The following is a 23590-nucleotide window of genomic DNA, read 5'->3' on the forward strand; positions in this document are numbered from 1 at the left end:
ACCTACTGAAGGCAATGCGAATGGAGGATTCTCAGCCTCTTGCAGAATCAATTTTAAAACTTGTTCTTCTCATGACTTTCTCATATTGCATTAATTTAATTGCTTCCTTTTAGGCTTCTATCTTCCTCTTTCAACTAAACCCATGAAAATATTCATCAAATGTACAAGAACCGAAAGGAAATCTTTGCTCATGACAGTGTGTGCAGTTTTCCACCATTTTAAATAATGAAACCACATGTTGCAGTCTAACAGGATTAATGTAACGTTTTGTAGAGATTCTTTTCCCTTCACAAATTCCTCATTCAAGAGTCTAAAGCATATTTTACTTCAGATTGTGAAAGGTACTACCATCTGTAAGAGCTAGAAAGGGCTAGAAATTTAAGCTTTGCAAAAAGTTATTTTTTCTCCTTTCTGCATCAGTGGAAAACACAAGTAAATTGCATTGTAAAGTACTTTTTAACTTTAAAAGAGACATTATCTTCTAGTAAAAGTGACAAAAACAATGGAGAATATGATTCTATTCTGCCTGATGTGTATTCTGCAAGAAAAGTCTGCTTATTTGATCAAAAGACTCACACTTTATAAATGTAGTCTATCATACTCCATACAAATACCATAAAAGGAAAAAAAGGCATAGGAAAACCAGTGACATTATCCACAAGGATTTTTTCAGCCAAACAAGCTTTAAGAATTTGTAACTCTTAAAAATCCTATTAAAAATACCAACTTATTAGAATACTAAATTATTCTAATATTACCTTTATGAAACTGCTTGCCAAACTAAGTCAAGCCATATGGCTGATTAAGTCAAAATGGGACCTTAGAGCAATTTAGTAATTTTTAATTTTATTGTATTGGGACTTATTTTTTTAAAGAATATTTAAGATCTGGAACTAAGTCTTATTTTATGCAATATCTAGTTCTCGCTTCCTACGAGGATACAGCATATGAAAAAACAATAATGCAATTATTCATGTGTTTCCTTACCCAGTATGTCCAACTGCCGAAGATGAGTACAGTTAGCGGCAAGTTCTTCAATGTCCGTGTCACACACAGACCTGTTGGCTGTAAGAAAGAGCTTTTGCAAGTTTGGGAGCTTATGCGCAAGGTTTGTGAAGCAGCCAGTACTGCTTTGTAGTGTAGGGCACCAACCAAGATCAAGCTCCTCCAAGAGCTGACATCCCGAAGCCAGTTCTGCTATTCCATTTTCAGTAATGTTTTTACATCTCCACAAATCCAGAGTACGCAGTTTTTTGCACTTTGCTCCCATCATACTCGCTATCAGGTCATAGTCTTCAATCTGTGAAGAAAACAAGCACCATTTCTTATATATCGTTATTTCCAGTTATACCCAAGCAGCTTTGTTTGCTAATACATCTATTGATCGGTCTTCAGTGTTTTTCATTTCTAAGGAATTTGGAGAGGAGTTCACCACCACATTGGACAGGTCTCATTCTGTTTTTTTAAAAAAGACAATGGCAAGGTAAATTTTCCATCAGTTTTTAAACTTTTTTTGATTTTAAAATTTACACTCTGAATAAGAAAGACCAATTAAAATCTAAAACCAAAACTGATTTTCTTCTCAACATTCTTTTTTACATTGCTAGCGCATTTTTTGTAAGAGCTGTTTTTCCCCCTAAAGGGTAATTAAGTTTCATTGACAGTGGTCTGTCCTGCTTATATAAAGGGGCAATTGGAGGGATAACAACAGAGCTATTGGTGGTTTAATGGCACTTAATAAAATAAACAGTGCTCATACATCTGCATATGGACAGAAGAATAAGTCTCATCCCTTTTCAAGGTTGAACAAAGGCTGAATCTGGATCTAGCCTTCAGCGAAGCACTGCCAGTCCCCACTATGGAAGTTAGGGGGAATGAAGAAGTGAGCCATTGTATGGGCAGTATAACCCACTATCAAAGGAGTGATAGGAAGTCTAGACTGTTGGAAGAGCTAGTTGGTAATGCTCCCTCCAGTTTCTGCTAAGCCAACTGAGGGAGGTCTATCCAGCTCTTCCTTTCTTTTGCTTCCTGATTGGGTGGAGAAGCCCATCAAGTCGCATATTAAGTACTCTGCTGTATTTATAGCCATAGACAGCTGAAAAATAAGGCCCCCTCTATGTCTGCCTCTGGCATTCAGGTACAACATTGTTTAGGAAGGACCTCTCTATCAGCAATTCCTTTTTTTTTTTTTTTTTTTTTAAAGTAACAAAAAAAACCCACTTAGCCCTGGGAAGCCTGTGACTAAAAATATCTCCACTCAAACTAACTCATTCTGTATACACAGAGATTTATTACTGTAGGGTCGTTCATGAGTGTCAGGCTTCCAAGAATGTATATTTGTTTTAAATAAAAATGAACATTAAACATTAATTTTGGAAACATATGAAGAACTGCATTCACTTTACAAATAGTCAGGGGTGGGAAGATGGTGAGCTAAATTTTAGGCCTGCAAAACTGGCCAGTGTCCCTATAAACACACACACATTCATTTTTGCCCTATAGGAATAAAGGCTAATGTTAGATAAGCAAATGAAGTAAACTATCTTTTAATACTTTTGTAAACAAAGAAAAGTAAGTTCAGTCTCAGTCATCTCTCTCTCTCACACACAAACACGACTTCAATTACTTACCATGACACAGCTACCAAGGCTGAGGTGCTGAAGCTCTGAACAGAAGTTCAGAATGCTGAGCAGTGCTGTTTGCTGCCATTGGGGACCACATCAGAGGCAAATATGGAAAGTGAATCAAAGAGAAGAGGTCAATTAGACATTAAAGGCTGTCACCACTTTCCCTGAAATACAGCTCAAAACCTAGGTTACAGACACCACAAATGCCATTTAATGAGTCCCTAAGCACTCTAACCATTGATTGACTCTAAGCCAAGGTAATCATTACAAGCCTTTATGTAAGTCACTTTGGATGAGATTTTGCATGCCCTAAAGATACCTATATTCCCATGACCTATCAGTTCATTTCCCACAGGAGAGCTGTTGGAAAGTGTGGTAAGTTCAAACAACAAGCAAGGCCAAACCAAAAACACTAGGGACAGGTGACACTGCAGAAGAACAGCAACAGCTCTGACATTCACTGATCAGCTACAGCCTGATGGATCTGCCAATAGAGTCACACAGTATCAGGATTGAACTGGGGACTTTAATGTCAAAGGATTCTCTGTGCTGACAAGGGTAGTGACAACCATTGAGCACCTGTCACTAGCAACATGCAGACTGAAATGAATATAACGTTTACTTTACAGTCATGTTTCTGCCATTTTAACATGGCCATTCTGTTCAGAATACTGCCACACAACTAAAAGAATCTGAAACTATATTAGAATCAGGTGTACCTTGCAGAATGTTTATATGCTTAAATATTCAGTTTTATTTCCATAAGACCAGCTGAGGCTACGTGTTTTCATGAAAATTTGTGCTACTAAAATAAATAAAACCACTCTACTACACTATATTACACTGTATTGCCTTATTTCGTTTTGTAATTTTGAAATATACTCAAACTGAGAAGGCAAAAGAAACCAAAATTGTCATCCATTTGTGGATAAACAGAACTACAAATAAATGTGAGCTACATTTAAAACATTTTATTCACCCTTTAAAGATATGATAATTTGTATTCTGTAGTCTCTGAAACCTATGAGAGTTCATAAACAGGAATAAATATCACAACATACTGCAACATAATATTTGGAAATCCACAGTATTTGTAATAGTTCTTCACTGAGGAAAATAAAAAGCTGAACATAAAAGACAAAACAACTTGTTAATTAGAAGTGCTAAAGGAGAACTAGTCTGCTATCTGTGTATGTATATTAGTAATATATATAAGATTAGTCTAATTTATTTTCTGTACTAAACTTTTAGAAGAAAAAGGTCTGTGTTCTTGTCCATTTTTCCTCCCAGTTAAGTGTTAGGGCTTAGGAAGGGACATGTGCATCCTGGAGATGAATGCATGGCTGCATAGATGGTGTCGATGGGAAAGCATCAGAAGCGTCAATTATGAGATACTGTTCTGGGAAGGTGGTCTGCTGGGAAGAGATGGGGCCCACCTGACCAAGCAGGGGAAGATCATCTTCACACACCGACTCACCAACCTAGTGAGGACAGCTTTAAACTAGGTTCAGTGGGGGCAGGTGAGTAAGTATAAACAAAAGACAACTTTAAAAGAGGGTTAGATGTTGGGGAGGGGCAGGAGGCATGGAAAATTAAAATAGGGTCATAGGAGCAACAAGATGAAAATCAGTGAGGGAATCTGCTCAACATCTTAGATGTCTACACACAAATGCAGGAAGTATGGGTAACAAACAGGAAGAACTGGAAGTATTAGTACATAAACTAAATTATGACAACTGGCATCACTGAGACTTGGTATGTGTGTATGTGTATATATATACACACACACGTGTTCTTAGGTCCAGAAGGAGCAGACCAGTTGAGAGTCTCTGGGTAAAGATAAAAAGAATAAAAAAATATGGGTAACCTCATTGTAGGGGTCTACTATCGATTACTAAATCAGAATAATGAAAATAACTATTTAAAAAAGGACCTCTGAGTAGATGTAATAGCATGAAAGCTTATGCTCAAATAAATTTGTTAGTCTCTAAGGTGCCACAAGTACTCTCCTTTTCTTTTTGAGCATCTAAAAGGCAATCTTCATAGAAAGACTGTATAAAGAACAAGTTGACAGGGGCTCAAAAGGAAGTCCTTTTAACCCAGTTACTACTATGTTGATGTCTCAAGAAGGGGGTTCCCAGATAGGGGAAAAACACACAAATGAAGCCTTAAAAGATCTAGCAACTTCAGAAAGGGAAAATAGGATATGATCCTGAATAGGAGGAGGATGTACTGATACTGCTGCTAAATATACTCTTAGGGATCTGGTGGATAATCCCAAATGTTTTAGTGTTAGCAAATAATCCAAAATAGCAGTAACAGGAGACTCAAAGGTGATGTCATGCTGCACAAGCAAAAAACCTCTTCCACTTTGCTGTATAGGTCAGTCTAGTAGAGTTTTTTCTGCTATACTAAGATGTTCTGGACTTCAGCTGAACAATTTCTTTCACTGGCAGTCAGCTAGCCAGCATCCAAGCTGTCAGATATAAAGATGCAGGATATTGTTTTAAGATCTGATCTTTGTTTTGCAAAATCACCTTGGGTAGTACAGGTAATGTGATTGGAGGAGAATCATCTGACCCAAACTGGGGCTACCATGATCATTAAGGCTGAACCTTGCCTGAGTTCCCTCAGAAACCTTGATATCAATAGAATGGGTGGTAAGGCATATATGATGTCCTGGTGTCCATAAAATGAGAAAGGCATCTGACAGACCGCCTAGGCTCAAACCACTTCTAGAACAGAACACTTGGCATTTCTTATTCTGGTTTGTGGCAAATAAGTCTATTTTTGCACATCCTTACCTGTGAAGATGTTTTTCAGAATTGAGCCTTTGACAGTCCATTCATGGCTGTCTGGAAATTGTCTGCTGAGGTTATCTGCTAGGGCATTTTGTAAGTCTGGAAGATGCAGAGCCATGGGTGTGATTTGATGATGAATGCACAAGGCCCACAGGTGAATGACTTCTTGGCAGAGAGAGGGTAACTCTGCTCCTCTCTGTCTGCTGACCTACTACACTGCAGTTGTATTGCCATCACCACTGGGATCATGGATCCCTGTAGCAAGGATAGAAATGCCTTACCATGTAGATAGCTCTGAGCTCTAGGGTTTCAGTGGAGATGAGCTTCCTGAGAGGACCATAGGCCCCAAGTATGAAGGTGACCTGAATGAGCGCCACATTCCTGAGCGGAGGCATCTATCACCAGTATTTTATTAGGCAGAGGTGCAGCAAAAGGTATTCTGTTGCACACATAAAATGGGTTCTTCCACTATTGTAATGAAGAGAGGACTTCTTGTTGGACCTTTATCTCCATGTACATCTAGTGCTTGTTTAGTAAGTATACTAATTGCAACCACTCTTGCATTGAGTGTTGCATGCTGTGTGACAGTTACAGAAGGCCATGTGTCAAGGTTCCTTCCCCACTCTGAACTCTAGGGTACAGATGTGGGGACCTGCATGAAAGACCCCCTAAGCTTATTCTTACCAGCTTAGGTTAAAAACTTCCCCAAGGTACAAACTTTGTCTTGTCCTTGAACACTATGCTGCCACCACCAAGCGTGTTAAGCAAAGAACAGGGAAAGAGCCCACTTGGAGACGTCTTCCCCCAAAATAACCCCCCAAGCCCTAAACCCCCTTTCCTGGGAAGGCTTGATAAAAATCCTCACCAATTGGTACAGGTGAACACAGACCCAAACCCTTGGATCTTAAGAGCAATGAAAAAGCAATCAGGTTCTTAAAAAAAGAATTTTAATTAAAGAAAAGATAAAAGAATCACCTCTGTTAAATCAGGAAGGTAAATACCTTACAGGTAATCAGATTCAAAACACAGAGAATCAATCCCTCTAGGCAAAACCTTAAGTTACAAAAAGACACAAAAACAGGAATATACATTCCATTCAGCACAGCATATTTTACCAGCCATTAAACAAAATCTGTTCCTGGCAAAAGCATCACAGATAGACAGACAGCTAGACAGACCCTTTGTCCTCCCCCCCCCCAGTTTTGAAAATATCTTGTGTCCTCATTGGTAATTTTGGTCAGGTGTCAGCGAGGTTACCTTAGCTTCTTAACCCTTTACAGGTGAAAGGGTTTTGCCTCTGGCCAGGAGGGATTTTATAGCACGGTATACAGAAAGGTGGTTATTACCCTTCCTTTTATTTTTATGACACCATGTGACCCAGAAGTCTGAGACATGTTCATATACATAGCTCTGGGTGAGCTTGCAGAAAATCACAGAGGCTCACTATGGAGCAGACCCTCTCCTGTGGTAGGTAAGCTCTTGTTGAGATTGACTAACATAGCTCCTGTGAATTCTATACTTCGAGTCAGCAACAGTTGGATTTTCCTTTGCTGATCTTGAGTCCCAGTGTAGTAAAAAGCTCTCTGATCAAGTGAATGAAGTTGGTTGCCTGTTTGGGTGATCTTCCTTAGATAAGCCAATTGTTGAGGTATCGGTATACCTGGGCCCCTTGTTTCCTAATATAAGCTGCCACAACTGCCAAGCATTTGGGAAATACCCTTGGTGCTGTGGAAAAAACAAAGGGCAGGACTGGTCATGAGGCATCCCTATACAGAATCTGAAGCATTTCCTGTGGGCCAGATGAAAAAATGTGAAAGTAGACATTTTGCTGGTTAAGAGCTGCAAACCAGTCTTGGGGATCCAGTAAGGTACTTGTGATGGCCAGATTCACCATCAGGAATTTGAAGTGACAGTTAATCTGTTGGGATGTCTCCAATGTATAGATTCTGAAATGGATCTGATTAGCATACAACCTGCTGCTGTGAGGTAGCCACAGAATTAGCAACAGAAGAGGCAGAGGACCTTCTGTGCTGGAACCTCTGTTTCTTGCACAGTTCTGATGTTCTCTGAGATTGTAATAATAAGAGGTAGAGGGCATCCGTCTGCTGGAACTTTGAGGGCTGGTCTATATCCTTGTTGAGGCTGATATGTATATACTCGGTGATTGGAGGGTGGCTCTCGGGTCCTTGAATGAATTAAAGGCTTTGTCAGTTGGTGCATTAAACAGTTTGTAACTTTCAAATGGGAGATCCTCGATGGTTAGTTGGACTTCCCAAAGTATTCCAGAAGATTGGAGCCATTGCAATGGAAGTGGTCATACCAGAAGATATGATAAATGAAGGGGGGGGGAGCTACCTTTTATGGACACCCAGCCAGCCAGCCAGCTAGTTATAAACTCCCTGTTAGTAGCTGTTCTCTACTTGCTTTACCTGCAAAGGGTTAAAAAGTCCATAGGTAAAAGGAAGGGAGTGGGCCCCCGACCAAAAGAGCCAGTGGGAAGGCTAGAACTTTTTAAATTGAAACAAGACTCCCCTTTTGTCTGTCTGTGTTGTTCTCCTGGAGAGCAGGGTGAAGGACATAAATTTGTGAAGTGAATGACACTGTGTAGAGGTTAAGCACAGGAGTTTATTACGTACAGCGCTGATGCAGTGTTACCTTGCTTATTAGGCGTAGAGACACTGTTAATTAATTGATTACAATGGAATATATGGATTTTCCATGGGCGGGGCAAAGTGACGGGGTAGGCAGTTTTACTTTCCTGGATAGGTTTAGCAGCAAGACATGACAGCACAGTAGCCAATGGTCAAAGGTTACATAATGTTTTTGCCCATGGTTTTAAGTTAACAAATTAACATTTAACTAGTACTTTAATAAATGTATTAGTATAAAATATATATGTTGAATTTTGATTTGGGGTTCATAGGAATGAAGTAGCTTCTTTGATTGTTTAACGGATACATATTTAAGGGTAAAAGCAAAGAAACAGTGAAAGCATATGGCAATAAAATTGTTTTTCAAGTTGTTTATTTGTGTTTTAGGGCAAACATTGGTTTAAAAAAAAAGCCACATCTTATATTAACATGCTTAAGCCTTTTATAAACTCAAAATTAAATGTGCAAATGTTTTTTTCCTACAAAAAAACCCTAACAACAAAAACAGGGCTTTTTTGTTTTATTTGCAACTTTAAATAAAACAATTATTGCCCCCAACATTTGGTGTTTTGCTAACCAGGCATATTTTAGCAAAAGCAAGGTTATTTTTGGTTATTTTGCTTTCTCTTAGCTAATTATTATTTGCTAGGCCTTTAACCTTTTAACCAAACTCTAAACTTTAGGCCTATACACAAATCCATATACCAGGTTATTACATTAGCAATACATTTTAACCCTTCACAGGGACAGGGCTGGAACTATGCTGTAAAAAGCTTTGAGCCAGGTATGAAAAATCATCAGCGTATACCTAGAAACTACTCATTTGAAACCCCAGATACATAAGTAGATCAGGACATGTCTAGGAAGACATGATTAGGTTTATCTCTTTTTATTTCTTTATGGCTTGTGGACTCCTTTGTGCTAACCCCCAAGTGCTTTTGTTTTGCTTGTAACCATTAAGCTGGACCTCAAGAAAACCATTCTTGATGGTTAATTATAAAATTTGCTTTTTTTAAATCTAGCAATAACCTAAGTTCCAATGTATTTTCTTTCTTTTTGTTTTTAATAAAATTTACCTTTTTTAAGAACAAGATTGGATTTTTGTGTCCTAAGAGGTTTGTGCACATGTTGTTTAATTAGCTGGTGGCAACAGCTGATTTCCTTTGTTTTTCTTTCTCAGCTCTTCCCCAGGCTGAGGGTAGGGGGGGGAAGGGCTTGAGGGTACCCCACAGGAAGGAATTCCCAAGTGCTCTTCCTGGGTTCCCAAAGGGGTTTTTTACACTTGGGTGGTGGCAGAATCTACCCATCCAAGGTCAGAGAAAAGCTGTAACCTTGGGAGTTTAATACCAGCCTGGAGTGGCCAGTATTAATTTTTAGAATCCTTGCGGGCCCCCACCTTCTGCACTCAAAGTGCCAGAGTGGGGAATCAGCCTTGCCAGAAGCGTTAAAAACAACCAGCCAAGATGTTCAAGCTAACTACCCTTCAGACACTAAGGAATCTCAGCTGCTCTCTTTCATTCTGAAGCTTCTCTATGATTTGTGATTCCAGTCACATTTCAACATAAGTGTCTGAAAATTTGAAATGCACATCTGGAGGCAAGCTGAATAGTGACCTTCCTGACAAATAAATAAAGTTTCTTCTCTTTGGTATCAGAATTGGAGGCCCTTGACGTTTAGATGTTTCACGCACTGCTGCTACAACCACCAGGGATCCAGGGACTGGGTGGGTATAAAAATACTCAGAGTGCTTGATAACACTTACTGGCTCAGGTCCTTAGGCAGTTCTAACAACTCATTGTTGATAGGCCAACAACCCTACCAGGCATGCAGAATGTCCTGTCATTTGTGGGACTTTTCTTATGCCACCTCCACTGGAATTTGTGAGGTGTCTGTCATGCATTGTAAATCTTAAAATCACCCAGCTGGCTAGAAGTAGCAGGGATCAGTGCCTCAGCAGGTGAGGAGTAAGATATTGTTGCTGGAATCAACTAATCTTATCTCCTGTTGCTATTTCTCCTCATTGTCATGTTCCTGTTGGTGCTATCTATGAGACTGGGCTAACAGATCCTCTTGAGTAGATTTAAGATGTCTTAAAGGAGAGGGAGATCTAACTTGGGTGGGTTTGGAGGGGAGGAAGTTGTCTTAGATTTTTGCATACCCCAAGGAGCCCAAAATGGACAAGATTATATACTATAAGGGTATAGGACTGGATACAAAGAATATTCTGCATGAGAACCTTCAGGTCTGTGTTTGTATGGGCAATCCCTGGACTTTATCACACCAGTAAGGCTCACAAAAGGGAGAGCAAGGGGTATAAATGGGGGACATATCTCCCCTCTATATCAGGAACAGTAGAATAAAAAATATTCTTCCTCTCAGCTGGAGGAAACTACATTGTCTGGTGTCTAAAGGTGCTTTCAAATGCCGTTCACAACTTGAACAGAAGAAATCATCCATGACAGGAGAAATGCGTGGGAAAGCGAGCTGCTGTTGAGACCTTGTAGGGAGCAGAATCGGTGATATTTCCTGTTCTGCCTGGTGGCAAACAGGCCCACTTGGGGAATCCCCTTCTTCTGGAAGATCATCCTGATGATCTCTGAGTGAAGGGAACACTTCTGATGAGAAAAGAATGACCTCCTGAGGTGATCCACTAGCATGTTTCAGACTCCGGGGAGATGTAGAGCTTCTAGGTGGATGGCATGCTGGATACAGAAGTACCACAGATGGAGGGCTTCCTGACAGCGGGCTGTTGACCTTGCTCCCCCTTGTCTGTTGACATAGAACATGGAGGCTGTGTAGTCCATCAACAACTGTACCACTTAACTGAACACCTGAGAAAGGAGTACTTCGAAAGCCAAACTGATGTTCCTGAGTTCCCTGATGTTGAAGTGCAATGATAGTTCCTCCTGGGACCACAAACCCTGAGTTCCTAGTGCTCTGAGGTGGGCTCCCCAACCCAGGTCGGACATATCTGATACTAGTTATATAGCTGTTAGATAAGTAACTCATGATGTACACAATGGGTAGAGAAGAAAAAAACCACTGGAAGAAACACTTGCCAAAGCAAGACAACATTCCAGCACCGTCACTGGCAGTAAGAAGGAACTGAAGGGGATGGGTGGGGATGTCGTCGTTCCTTATACCAGTGCATAGGCATGCCACTCCAGAGGGCACCAGAGCCAGTCCCCTATGGATACCACTGAGGGGAAAACTTCCAGCACCGGTGCATGTGGCGAGCACACACACCTAACATGGTATGGAGATGAGCAAGCACTCAAAGAAGAACAAATGTTTCTCTAAAAGAGATTAAATCAGTTTCTCCTTTGTTGGCAGAACTCTAATGGCCCAGTAATTTTTGTATCTAATCAGATGCTTAAGTGTCTTTATCATTTATCATTATATTTAACTGGAGTTCCAGGTAAAGTACTCTGCTTTGTGATATGGGTGCCCCTCTGCATGGCCTATATTTATCTATGCCAAACGCAGATTGATATTAATCACATGAACTTTCCATTGTCATAAATGGGATGTGCAAGTGCCCAGGACCTCTACAAGGTTTGGTCAGTCTGCTCAGTAGAGTACAAAATTATGTTTTTTCTTCAAGCTTGGCCAAGATGGAGACTTCTCTGTACTGGACACGAGACCACTACAGCTAGAGATAGGCTGAAGAGACCATGGTTTTGCAAAGGCTTGTCACTCAAGTTTTGGTTTGGCAATTCTAAAACCAAAGTTAAGGCTGTTTCCAATCCAAGCCTTTTTTAAATTCCAGGTGCAAATATTTTCAGATTTGTATTTAGCAGTTCTGTTTTTTTGACTGCCAGTAGTGCAGATTTACTCCATGGAAACACTACCAATCATAACTTCTTGCAAGGATCAATGAAGGATTCAAGCGATAATAATTAGATCAGGATGACAATTATACAGATCCCAATATTCAGGAGTACTGAAGCTGCGGATTTGGTTCAGCTTGTTATATAGATACATATATGGGCCATTTGCAAAATTTGGACCCGATCTGGATTCAGGTTTCAACCATTACCTGAGTTCAGGGGAGTTTGGATCAGGGCTTAGTTCAGGCTCATAGTTGGTAAGGATATTAAATTACATCACTAGAACAAACTCTTAATAATTGGTCATTGCCCTGTGGGGCTGAGGACTTACCCACCCATGGCAACTGCTGAGAGCTGATTAACCCTTTTCTGGATGTCACAGGTATTATCAAGTACTTTAAAACATTTTATAGATTCAAGTACATGGAAATATATTATTGGTCAACATTTACAATGAATTAAATTCAACCTGCACACAGGGCCAGCTCATAGCTAGGGCCCTACCAAATTCACAGTCCATTTTGGTCAATTTCACGGTCATAGGATTATAAAAATCATAAATGTTATGATGTCAGATATTTAAATCTGAAATTTCTCACAGTTTGTAATTGTAGGAGCCCTGACCCAAAAAGGAGTTGTGGGAGGGCGTTCACAAGGTTTTTGTAGCGGGGGGAGTTGCGGTACTGCTACCCTTACTTCTATGCTGCTGCCGCTGGTGGCACTGCCTTCAGAGCTGGGAAGTTGGTGGCTGCTGGTCAGGAGCCCAGCTCTGAAGGCAGAGCCATCACCAGCAGCAGTGCAGAAGCAAGGATGGCATGATATGGCATTGCCTCCCTTACTTCTGTGCTGCTGCCTGCAGACCTGGGCCCTCCGTCAGCAGCCACCACACTCCAGCCACCCAGCTCTGAAGGCAGCAGCGCAGAAGTAAGGGTGGCATGGTATGGTGTTGTCACCCTTACTCGTATGCAGCTGCTAGCTGGATGCTGCCTTCAGGGCTGGGCACCCGGCCAACAGCCGTGCCTCTCAAGCCACCCAGAAGTAAGGGTGGCAATACCGTGACCCCTAAAATAACCTTGTGACCCCCTGCAACTCCCCAGTTTGAGAAATGCTGGTCTCCGCCGTGAGATCTGTGTCGTATAGGGTAAAAACACACAAAAGACCAGATATCGGGGGGGGGGACCAGATTTCATAGTCCGTGATGCATTTTTCATGGCCGTGAATTTGGTAGGGCCCTACTCAAAGCATATGCACCATTCAGTCCCACTGAAACCCTATTCTGAGAGCTTAAGTAGTGCAAGTAGTGCATGAAACCTATACTGCAGCTGTGCACAAGGGTGATGTCACTTCGTGTAAACAGAGACCTGAACAGATAAAGGAAAAATATGAAGTCTTTGTGGACTAGTGTTAAAAAGCAATCTCCATCTCCCATTGAGGGAACAGATTTGGTACTAAGGCTGAGGCCAATCCACCCAGATTGGCAGACCAACCCTAGCCAATGCAATCCTTGGTTGTGTAAATGGGAATAAGAAGGAGAAGGCAAGTGATTTTACTTCTGCATTTGGCATACAGTTCTGGTGTCCACATTTTAAAAAATATGTTGAAAGAGTGGAATGGGTGCAGAAAAGAGCCACAAAAATTATTTGAGGCTTGAGGAAAATGCCTCACAGTGAGAGACTTAAAGAGCTCCATCTGTTTCCAAAAAAAAGAGAAAAAAGACATAGGTGACTTGATTAAAATATATAAATACCTTCACAGTGAGAAATACCGGATACTAAAAAGCTCTTTTATCTAGTGGAGAAAAGTATAACAAGAACCAATGGGTAGACTCTAAAGCCAGAAAAATTCAAATTGGAAATTAAGCACAGATTTTTAACCGTGAAGATGATTAACCATTGGAACAAACTACTTAGGGAAGTGGTGGATTCTCCATCTCTTGGGGCAAGTTTTAATTTTCAAGGATTTAGTCTCACCCGTCACAGCTAAGGTCCTGATACTGGGAATCCCCTAAACTAATATAAAAAATTTAATTTATATATACTTGCTAACAGGCATAAAACTAATATTAAATGTGCTATCTACATTGTACTACTATAACTAGCTTGACAAGCAATCGTACAGTGTGCAGAAAGTAAACAAATCCTGCTGGGGTTCCATCTCATTGCCACAGGTATCAAGGAGTGATTGGGCCCACTCCATCCTCAGTGCCTGTCAAGCTGTCTGGAGTGGCTCAGGAGCATGAGTACCAACCTCAGGGCAGACTGTTAAAAACCAGGTTGTGAATTCTGTACTTAGATTTCACCAAGTATCAAGTGTGAACTCCTCAGGCACTACAGCAGCCTTAACATGGAGTCACAGACAGACCCCTTGGGTACTCCAATCTATCTTGCCACCTAGGTGGGCTTGCTTTTGATATAAGGAACCCCTTAAACAAAAAATCACAATAATATTCAGGTTACCCTCTCCCCCCCCAGTTCCAAAGGACCTGTGCCTTACCCCTGGTCAATTGTACCTAAGATCTTAAACCAAAGACAACATTTGTAGCCAATCTTTAATAAATCAACAAAAGATTTATTAACTAAGAAAAATATGAGTTCTTTACAAAGTTAAAGTAGGTCAACATATACACACAAATGAATTACAGTCTTAGGTTTCAAAAAGGTAATAGAAGCTTCTACAATAAGCAAACTCTATATGTCCTTTAGAGCTAACCCAGGCCAAACATTGTGTATCTTTTATTTATGCTTAGTAATCCTTGCCCCTCATAGTCTAAGCAGCATAGAGATGCAGTTTCTTCCTGTCAGGGATTTTTATTCCCTTCCCCCAGAGTCCAAGCTGAAGGGACAAGTCCCTGTGCACATCTCCTCTTCATGTGTGGTGGAGGGTGGGGAGCAATCAACAAAGTCTTTGTTCTTTGATGTTGCACAATGGCTCATTTGGTTTCAGTGGGCTTTCTTGGTGGGCAGGGCCTAATGTCTTCCATAGGAAGCCAGCATTTTACATTAATTAATGCTCCTTTCCTGTTTGATAACTTACATAATTACAGAGGATTACAATGTAAACATTTAATATAACGTTATAACATGGGGTACAGATGTTATAAGTGAGATTAATACATGCAGCATCCTATAAGCATTACATGAAGTCTAATCACTAACCACATTCTTCCAAATTTAAGATCTATTCTGATAATACTAACCACAGGTGAGCCAGACTGGTTTCCAGCTATATATTTGCCTGTGTTCAGTTAAGGCCTACAGGATGTATGAGGACATTAGAGATGCAGGTGTGTCCCCAATGGACACTGCTACCAAAAAGATCTGATCTCACATGCATGGGGCACATGTACACGAGAAGATGAATCCATGAGGACAATAATTCAAAGAACTATACTGCTATAAGAATGCTCCTTTTTGAAATCTTCATGAATTCAGTGTAATAGGCAAGCTTGGTGGTCACTCATGATCCCCCCTCAAAAGTCTGAACAACATGGCCTGGAAGAAATGAAGGTTCTCAAAACTGAATTAACGTGTACTTCCTATAAATTTATTCAATCTCAGTGGAACATTTACACTTAAAAACCCATAGATGTGAAAAGATTCATCCTCCCAGTAACGTACATAGTATGAATCTTCACCATACATTGATACTAAATAAGGCCCTTAACAGTGTAAGTTACATCTACCAAAACAAGTATACTCAAAAGATATGTCTGTGATACAATCAGAGGCGTAACGTACAGCTCACGTAGGTGTACCCACGCTAGTTTTAATCTAGCTAGCTCGTTGAAAACTGCAGTCAAGATGCAGTGGCATGTGCAGGACTGGCTCTAGGCACCAGAAAAGCGAGGATGTCCTTGGGGCGGCACAATTCCAGGGGCGGCATTCTGGCCATCTTTTTTTTTTTTTTTTGGCTTGTGCAGTAAAAAAACGTAGAGCCGGCCCTGGGCATGTGCTTCAGCACAGGCTGTACAAACCTACCTAAACTTTGGGTACTTGCATTGCTAGCCCATGCTGAAGCTTGTATGGCTGCATCGTCAATGTAATTTTTAACAAGCTAGCAAGAGTATGCCTATATGAGATGCAAATCACACCTCTGATTACAGTGCAGACATATTCAAGGTTACTACTAAGTTGTTTCCCTTAATTTTCCTCCACAGTTGCCTATGTATTATACATTTTATATTATTTACTTGTACTGTAATTACTTAATGATATAACGTATGATATATGCTCATCTGTCTTCATGTCATGTGCCTGCAGAAATCACCACCTCCTCCTTCTCTCCCCAACACCAAGGCTGGGTACAACTGAGGTTATAAGCAGATTCCACCCATGTCTGTTTTGAGCCTGGGGTTGCCAGGATGGTTTTATAGACTGTGTTATACCACTGTCTCCTTAAACATCCACAGGCCCTCTCACCGTGCGCTCTTTCATAGAGAACAATTTTAGGCAATCAGTATGGGGATCATTCTAGCAACATGGCCAAACCATTGTAGTTGGTGCCTTTTGATGACTGTAGTCACACACTGCAGTTTCAGTCTTCAATAGATGTCATAATATCTTAAGCCTATCTAGCCTTGTCTCATCTAGGATCCAATGCAGTTTTCTCATTTTTAGGGCCCTACCAATTTCGCGGCCATGAAAAACATGTCACGGACCATGAAATCTGTCTTTTGTGTGCTTTTTACCCTATACTATGCAGATTTCACTGGGGAGACCAGCGTTTCTCAAATTGGGGGTCCTGCCCAAAAGGGAGTTGCAGGGGGGTTTAAAGATTATTTTAGAGTCGTGGTATTACCACCCTTACTTCTGCGCTGCCTTCAGAGCCAGGCGGCCAGAGTGCAGCAGCTGTTGGCCAGGTGCCCAGCTCTGAAAGCAGCACCCCGTCAGCTGCAGTGCAGAAGTAAGAGTGGCAATACCATACCATGCCCCCTTACTTCTGCGCTGCTGCCTTCAGAGCTGGGTGGCCGGAGCGTGGTGGCTGCTGACTGACGACACAGCTCTGCTGGCAGCAGCGCATAAGTAAGGGTGCCAATACCATACTATGCCATCCTTACTTCTGTGCTGCTGCTGGCAACAGCTCTGTCTTCAGAGCTGGGTTCCAGGCCAGCAGCCGCAGCTTCCCAGCTGCCCAGCTCTGAAGGCAGCGCTGCCAGCAGCAGCCGCGCAGAAGTAAGGGTAGCAGTACCACAACCGCCACTACAATAACCTTGCGACCCTCCCGTCAACTCCTTTTTGGGTTAGGACCCCTACAATACAACACTCTAAAATTTCAGATTTAAATAGCTGAAATCGTGAAATTTACTATTTTTAAAATTCTATGACCGTGAAATTGACCAAAATGGACTGTAAACTTGATAGGGCCCTACTCATTTCAAATGTTGGCAGCTTTTGCTCCAGACACTATCAGTACCCATATTTCGCAACCGTAATATGGATCCAATCAGCATTGTACATAAGCTGGTTTAAGATATTAAGGACAGTGATTTAAGCTTCCAAACATTTTTAGTCAGGCACGTGAACAACCTGCTGGCAGTAGATATCTACTTCTTGATGTCATCTTCATAGTGGGTATCTGTTATAGGGGAACCCAAGTAGAAGAAGCTGTCTACTTGTTCAATGTCTACACTGTTAAATGACTAGAATAGCCTGTTTCTTGATGTTACCATTAGTTTGGTCTTTTGTTCATTCAGCCAACCTAAAATACTGACAATATTTCAAAAATTCAGTGTTCTGTGGATTCTAGACAATAATTAAAGTCAAATAAAGAGTATATAAAATAGATTTTTCTACTTGAGGCATATAGTAAATAGTAGATGTGCACTCATTGAACAGAGAATACATATACACTTCAATAATGAAAATGCTAGTTAGCTGGTTAGAAAATGCTGGTTATCAGATGATGGGAAACAATGTGCTTAAGAGATTTTGCAGTTTCACTGTTCTGTAGAATGGACAGAGAGAGAACTAAACACAAAGCCGAAAGTTATACAAAGGATGTCCACAGCTGGTTCATGAAAAAGATCAGTTGAAAAACAAAAATATTTGTGAAGTGTAAAAGTGATCTGAAGAACTTAAGAGAAAAACACTGAGTTGGTTGTTGTTTTCTTGGGGGGATGGGATTGCTTCTTTACAATTTATGGAAGCGGCCTGCAAGTTGCTTTTTAAACATTTTTTCTATTACCCTTTTGCCATAGGAATATCAGGAATGATCTGATCTCCTCCTGAAGGTTGAAACAACAGACTGGACTTCTACATAGAGTGCTTCCGCCGACATGAAATTGTGGAAAAGCAGCATCACTTGCCCCATAACCTCAGCCATGCAGAACACAACGCCACCCACAGCCTCAGAAACAACTCTGACATCATAATCAAAAAGGCTGACAAAGGAGGTGCTGTCATCATCATGAATAGGTAGGAATATGAACGAGAGGCTACTAGGCAGCTCTCTAACACCACATTCTACAAGCCATTACCCTCTGATCCCACTGAGGATTACCAAAAGAAACGACGACACCATCTGCTCAAGAAACTCCCTGAAAAAGCACAAGAACAAATCGGCACACCCCTAGAACCCAGACCAGGGGTATTCTATCTGCTAATCAAGATCCATAAACTGGAAATCATGGATGTCTCATCATCTCAGGCATTCGCACCCTGACAGAAAGGATTGTCTGGCTATGTAGACTCCCTCCTCAGGCCCTACGCTACCAGCACTCCTAGCATCTTTGAGACACCACGGACTTCCTGAGGAAACTACAATCCATTGGTTATCTTCCAGAAAACACCATCCTGGCCACTATGCATGTAGAAGCCCTCTACACCAACATTCCACACAAAGATGGACTACAAGCCGTCAGGAACAGTATCCCCGATAATGTCACAGCAAACCTGGTGGCTGAACTTTGTGACTTTGTCCTCACCTATAACTATTTCATATTTGGGGACAACGTATACCTTCAAGTCAGGCACTGCTATGGGTACCCGCATGGCCCCACAGTATGTCAACATTTTTATGGATGACTTAGAACAATGCTTCCTCAGCTCTTGTTCCCTAACGCCCCTATTCTACTTGCGCTACATTGATGACATCTTCATCATCTGGACCCATGGAAAAGAAGCCCTTGAGGAATTCCACCATGATTTCAACAATTTCCATCCCACCATCAACCTCAGCCTGGACCAGTCCACACAAGAGATCCACTTCCTGGACACTACAGTGCTAATAAGCGATGGTCACATAAACACCACCCTATACCGGAAACCTACTGACTGCTATACTTACCTACATGCCTCCAGCTTTCATCCAGACCACACCACACGATCCATTGTCTACAGCCAAGCTCTACGATACAACCGCATTTGCTCCAACCCCTCAGACAGAGACAAGCACCTACAAGATCTCTATCAAGCATTCTTACAACTATAGTACCCACCTGCTGAAATGAAGAAACAGACTGACAGAGTCAGAAGAGTACCCAGAAGTCACCTACTACAGAACAGGCCCAACAAAGAAAGTAACAGAATGCCACTAGCCATCACCTTCAGCCCCCAACTAAAACCTCTCCAGCACATCATCAAGGATCTACAACCTATCCTGAAGGACGATCCCACACTTTCACAGATCTTGGGAGACAGGCCAGTCCTTGCTTACAGACAGTTCCCCAACCTGAAGCAAATACACACCAGCAGCCACACAGCACACAACAAAAACACTAACCCAGGAATCTATCTTTGCAGCAAAGTCCATTGCCAACTGTGTCCACATATCTATTCAGGGGACACAATCATAGGACCTAATCACATCAGCCACACTATCAGAGGCTCGTTCACCTGCACATCTACCAATGTGATATGTGTCATCATGTGCCAGAAATGCCCTTCTGCCATGTACATTGGCCAAACCGGACAGTCTCTACGTAAAAGAATAAATGGACACAAATCAGATGTCAAGAATTATAACATTCAAAAACCCGGAGAACACTTCAATCTCCCTGGTCACTCAATAACAGTCCTAAAAGTCGCAATACTTCAACAAAACCAACTTATAGACCCCAACGAGAAACTGCTGAATTGGAATTAATTTGCAAACTGGACACCATTAAATTAGGCTTGAATAAAGACTGGGAGTGGATGGGTCATTACAAAAAGTAAAACTATTTCCCCATGCTTATTTTTTCTCCCGACTGTTACTCACACCTTCTTGTCAACTGTTGGAAATGGGTCACCCTGATTATCACTACAAAAGGTTTCTTTTTTTCTTGTGCTGATAACAGCTCACCTTAACTGATCACTCTCGTTATCATGGGTATGGCAACACCCATTTTTTCATGTTGTGTGTGTGTGTGTGTGTGTGTGTGTGTATATATATATATATATATCCGATGAAGTAGGTTTTAGCCCACGAAAGCTTATGCTCAAATTAATTTCTTAGTCTCTAAGAAATCTCCTAGGAAAATCTAGTGTAAAGTAGGTTTGATGTAGTAGGATTTTTGTGGGTGTTTTTTTTTGTTGGTGTGTATGCGTGAACGTGCATGTTCACAATGGCCTCCCAGTTGAGCATAGACATGCACAGAGTGCAGCCAATAGTCTCAGGGCTAAAGCTGCTGTATCCAAATTCAGTCTGAGTGAAAATCTTATTCTCCTGTTTGGGGGTTTGGCAGGAAATCTTCCCTCAACTGGTATGACTATGCCCTCTACTAAGGCGGCTGCAGCAGGCTTAGCCTTATGCAGATTAATGAAGGCCTTTTAGTCCTACCTTAAGTATAAGTAAACCTTGATAGAGAATTCCCACTCCACCTTAATCATACTGTCGTTAACTACCTGAGGAATTACTCAGCATTTTTTCAACTCTTTAGGTAGGGAAGGGGTTTGTGTTTTGTTTTTTAGGGATTCATTTTGTAAAATCATAAGCACCTGTGAAGTAAGACCCTCCCCCCTTAAGTATATTTCTGGAAAGCTTGGTTTAACAGTGTCAAAAGTCCAGCTTTAGAGATTTCTTCTTCTCTTTAGATTCTCATGAGGGATTTTAAAATTTGCACTGTCTCTTTAAAAGCTGATTGTGAGCAACAGCCCTCACCAGTATCTGGGCCAAGCCCTGAGAGAAGTGCGGAGGGGACCTGTGTGAGGGAGAGTTGAAAGGACAGTTTGCAGACACATTTCCTGAATGTCTTCCTAAGGAAAACAGTAACCACTTTATGAGCTGCTGTGGGGACCACTGGAAACTGGAAAGGGAGAGGAGGTAGGCACTTCAAGTGAGGTTTAGGTTGCACATTAGGAAAAACTGCTTAACTGTCAGAGTGGTTAAACACTGGAATAAACTGCCTAGGGAGGTTGTGGAGTCTCCATCATTGGAGATTTTAAAGAGCAGGCTAGACAAACACAGGCCAGAAATAGTCTAGATAACACTTAGTTCTGCCACAAGTGCAGGGGACTGGACTAGATGACCTCTCAAGGTCCCTTCCAGTCCTATGATTCTCCCAGGGAAGGTGATCCCTGCTGCTCGGTCTGAGCTGCATAGGGACTGACCACTTGAGAACAAGGACAGAGCTGGAGCAACTGAAGACAAAATAACTCACTAGTATAAGAAAGGTCACAAGTGCTGGCACCTTTCATGGCATCTGAAATATTTCAGGTAAAACAGCTTGTGGGAGGAGGGATGCCTCTTAGTCATCTCAGCATGTACCACGGCTATGCGCTGGCTGGGAGCAGGAATTTCATCCTCTGGGTTGCTATTGGGGCTCTGTGACAATTTGCACCCCATATTCACCACAGTAATATGATTATGATATAATTATATTACATCTTGATTATATGTCATCTTGTACAAGATGTGTCACATGAGGTGTCTATGGAAAAGTTATGATTTGCCGAATATAATTATGCTATTTGTATGCATGAATCATTTTGTATCTGAAGTTATGAATATTGACTACGTATCTGTATTTCAAATGTGCTTGCTCTGGGTAACACCCACAACTAGTGTTTCAGGTACAACAAAGCTAGACAGTGCTAATGGCTCATCAGCACAAACAATGGGCCATGAAAAAGGCTTGTTCTCACTTGGAAATGCTTCAGACAGCCTATGGATAATGGCTGCTATGATTCAGTGAGGCATGCAAGGGCATGTGACCAGACCACATGGTACTGAACTCCATTTTGGTAACTGTATTTTTCCCCACGAACTGGACTGGGAACTTGGCTTGGAACAAAGGGGTTCCCGCACTATGGAAGAAACTATAAAAGGGGAAAGTAGCATCACCAAGGTGCCTCACTCCCTCTATAAGAACACCTGGAAACACCTTAGGAACAAAGACTGACCTGGGGAAAGTGCTGGTCCCAGGCTGAAAGAGAGAATTCCTGCCTGTGTATAAAACATCTACAAACTGCTTGTACTATCTAAAGGGGTGAAGCACTGTTTGATTCAAAATAATCCTGTGTAGTGTATAAGATTTAGATTGCATTTTGTTTATTTCTTAAATAATCTTCTTTGATCTGTTTGCTATCTCTTATAATCACTTAAAATCTATCTTTCTGTAGTTAATAAACATGTTTTATGTTTTCTCTTAACCAGTATGTTTGAGTGAAGTGTTTGGGGAAAAATCTCAGCTCAGTTAAAGGTTTTGTGCATATTTCTCTCCTTGTCGCGCAGGGGGTGGGAGTGGAGGCGGAGACTGGGTGACTAATCATCTTTACTGGTCAGGCTTTTGATCAGGGCAGGATGGTACAGCTCCAGGGTCCATAGCTGGGGGGTATTTTGGTTGAAGTCTCTCTATTGTTGGTTCATGCAGTGGCTGGCCAGAGCATTCATAAACACAGCTGGGTATGTTCCCTACTTGTGCGTGTTGGTGTAAGTGCAAGCTTGCAGGACTTTGCAGCTTCTCACAATGTCACAGTGCGAGGGGGAACTCAGATTGCTAAGACAGAGGGCTCAACTGTACCCTAGTTCCAGGTTGCACCCTGTGGGGGGAGAGAAGAGGACAGTCACAGGCTCCTTCCCTGAGATTCTCTCCTAAGATTCAGGAGACTCCAGTGAAATTTTCCTTCCTGGTTTTACAAGCTGTGAGAATAGGAGTCCCATAACTATGGGGTAGGAACTTAAAAAAAACAACCCTTACCTTCAATTGAATGCCCCTGATTCTGGCCTGGTCTCAGTGAAGGGAGCTTGTATGCAAGCTGCTCAACTATCTCAGCATGCATCTCACCCACACACCAGCACAAGCCAGGCTTTCCTGGAGCCTGCTCCAGTTTCTCAACATTGACTCTGCCCATATGTGGGTTGGGAGCTGGCTTGCTGTCTGTCTGCCATTTCTGAAGGGGGCGAGGAAAAGAGGTGCCCTTCTTCAGATCCTCCTCAGAAAGCCGAAAGATGATTTTTTTTTTAGCTTAGCAGTTTTGAGGAGATAAACTTCAAAGGCAATGATGAAACTAAGACATTTAGTTGAGCATTTTGTGAAAGCTCTGCTACAAGGGAAGACTTGGAGTCTTCCATGCATGCTGCTTGAAGGCACAGAATACTGAAGTATTCTTTCTGAGTGGTGATCCTAAGACCAGGCTCAGAGTAAAGATCTTATCTGCCCCATTTGCTCTAGAGATGGGGAATGCCCCTACTGTGAAACTGTGACATGGAGGGGACTGAGAAAATTCTATTCAAGAGAGAAGCAGTGGCCTGTCTTATAAGGC

At 41.6% G+C, this 23590-nt stretch overlaps 1 protein-coding gene across 4 annotated transcripts in view; it reads right to left on the reverse strand.

Annotated features, from left to right (window-relative positions):
- FBXL4 (F-box and leucine rich repeat protein 4) overlaps positions 1-23590 on the reverse strand; it is a 111498-nt gene that overhangs the window by 9925 nt on the left and 77983 nt on the right. For all 4 annotated transcript variants that reach the window (XM_084625292.1, XM_084625294.1, XM_084625295.1 and 1 more), the window contains exons 6-7: positions 2631-2702; positions 988-1300 (exon numbers count right to left, since the gene is read on the reverse strand). In XM_084625292.1, coding sequence (XP_084481418.1) covers positions 988-1300; positions 2631-2702 — 385 coding nt within the window. The remainder of the gene's footprint in view (positions 1-987; positions 1301-2630; positions 2703-23590) is intronic.

This window comes from Lepidochelys olivacea (assembly GCF_965140295.1).
Source record: "Lepidochelys olivacea isolate rLepOli2 genome assembly, chromosome: 3".
In the NCBI taxonomy this organism is placed as follows: Eukaryota; Metazoa; Chordata; order Testudines; family Cheloniidae; genus Lepidochelys; species Lepidochelys olivacea.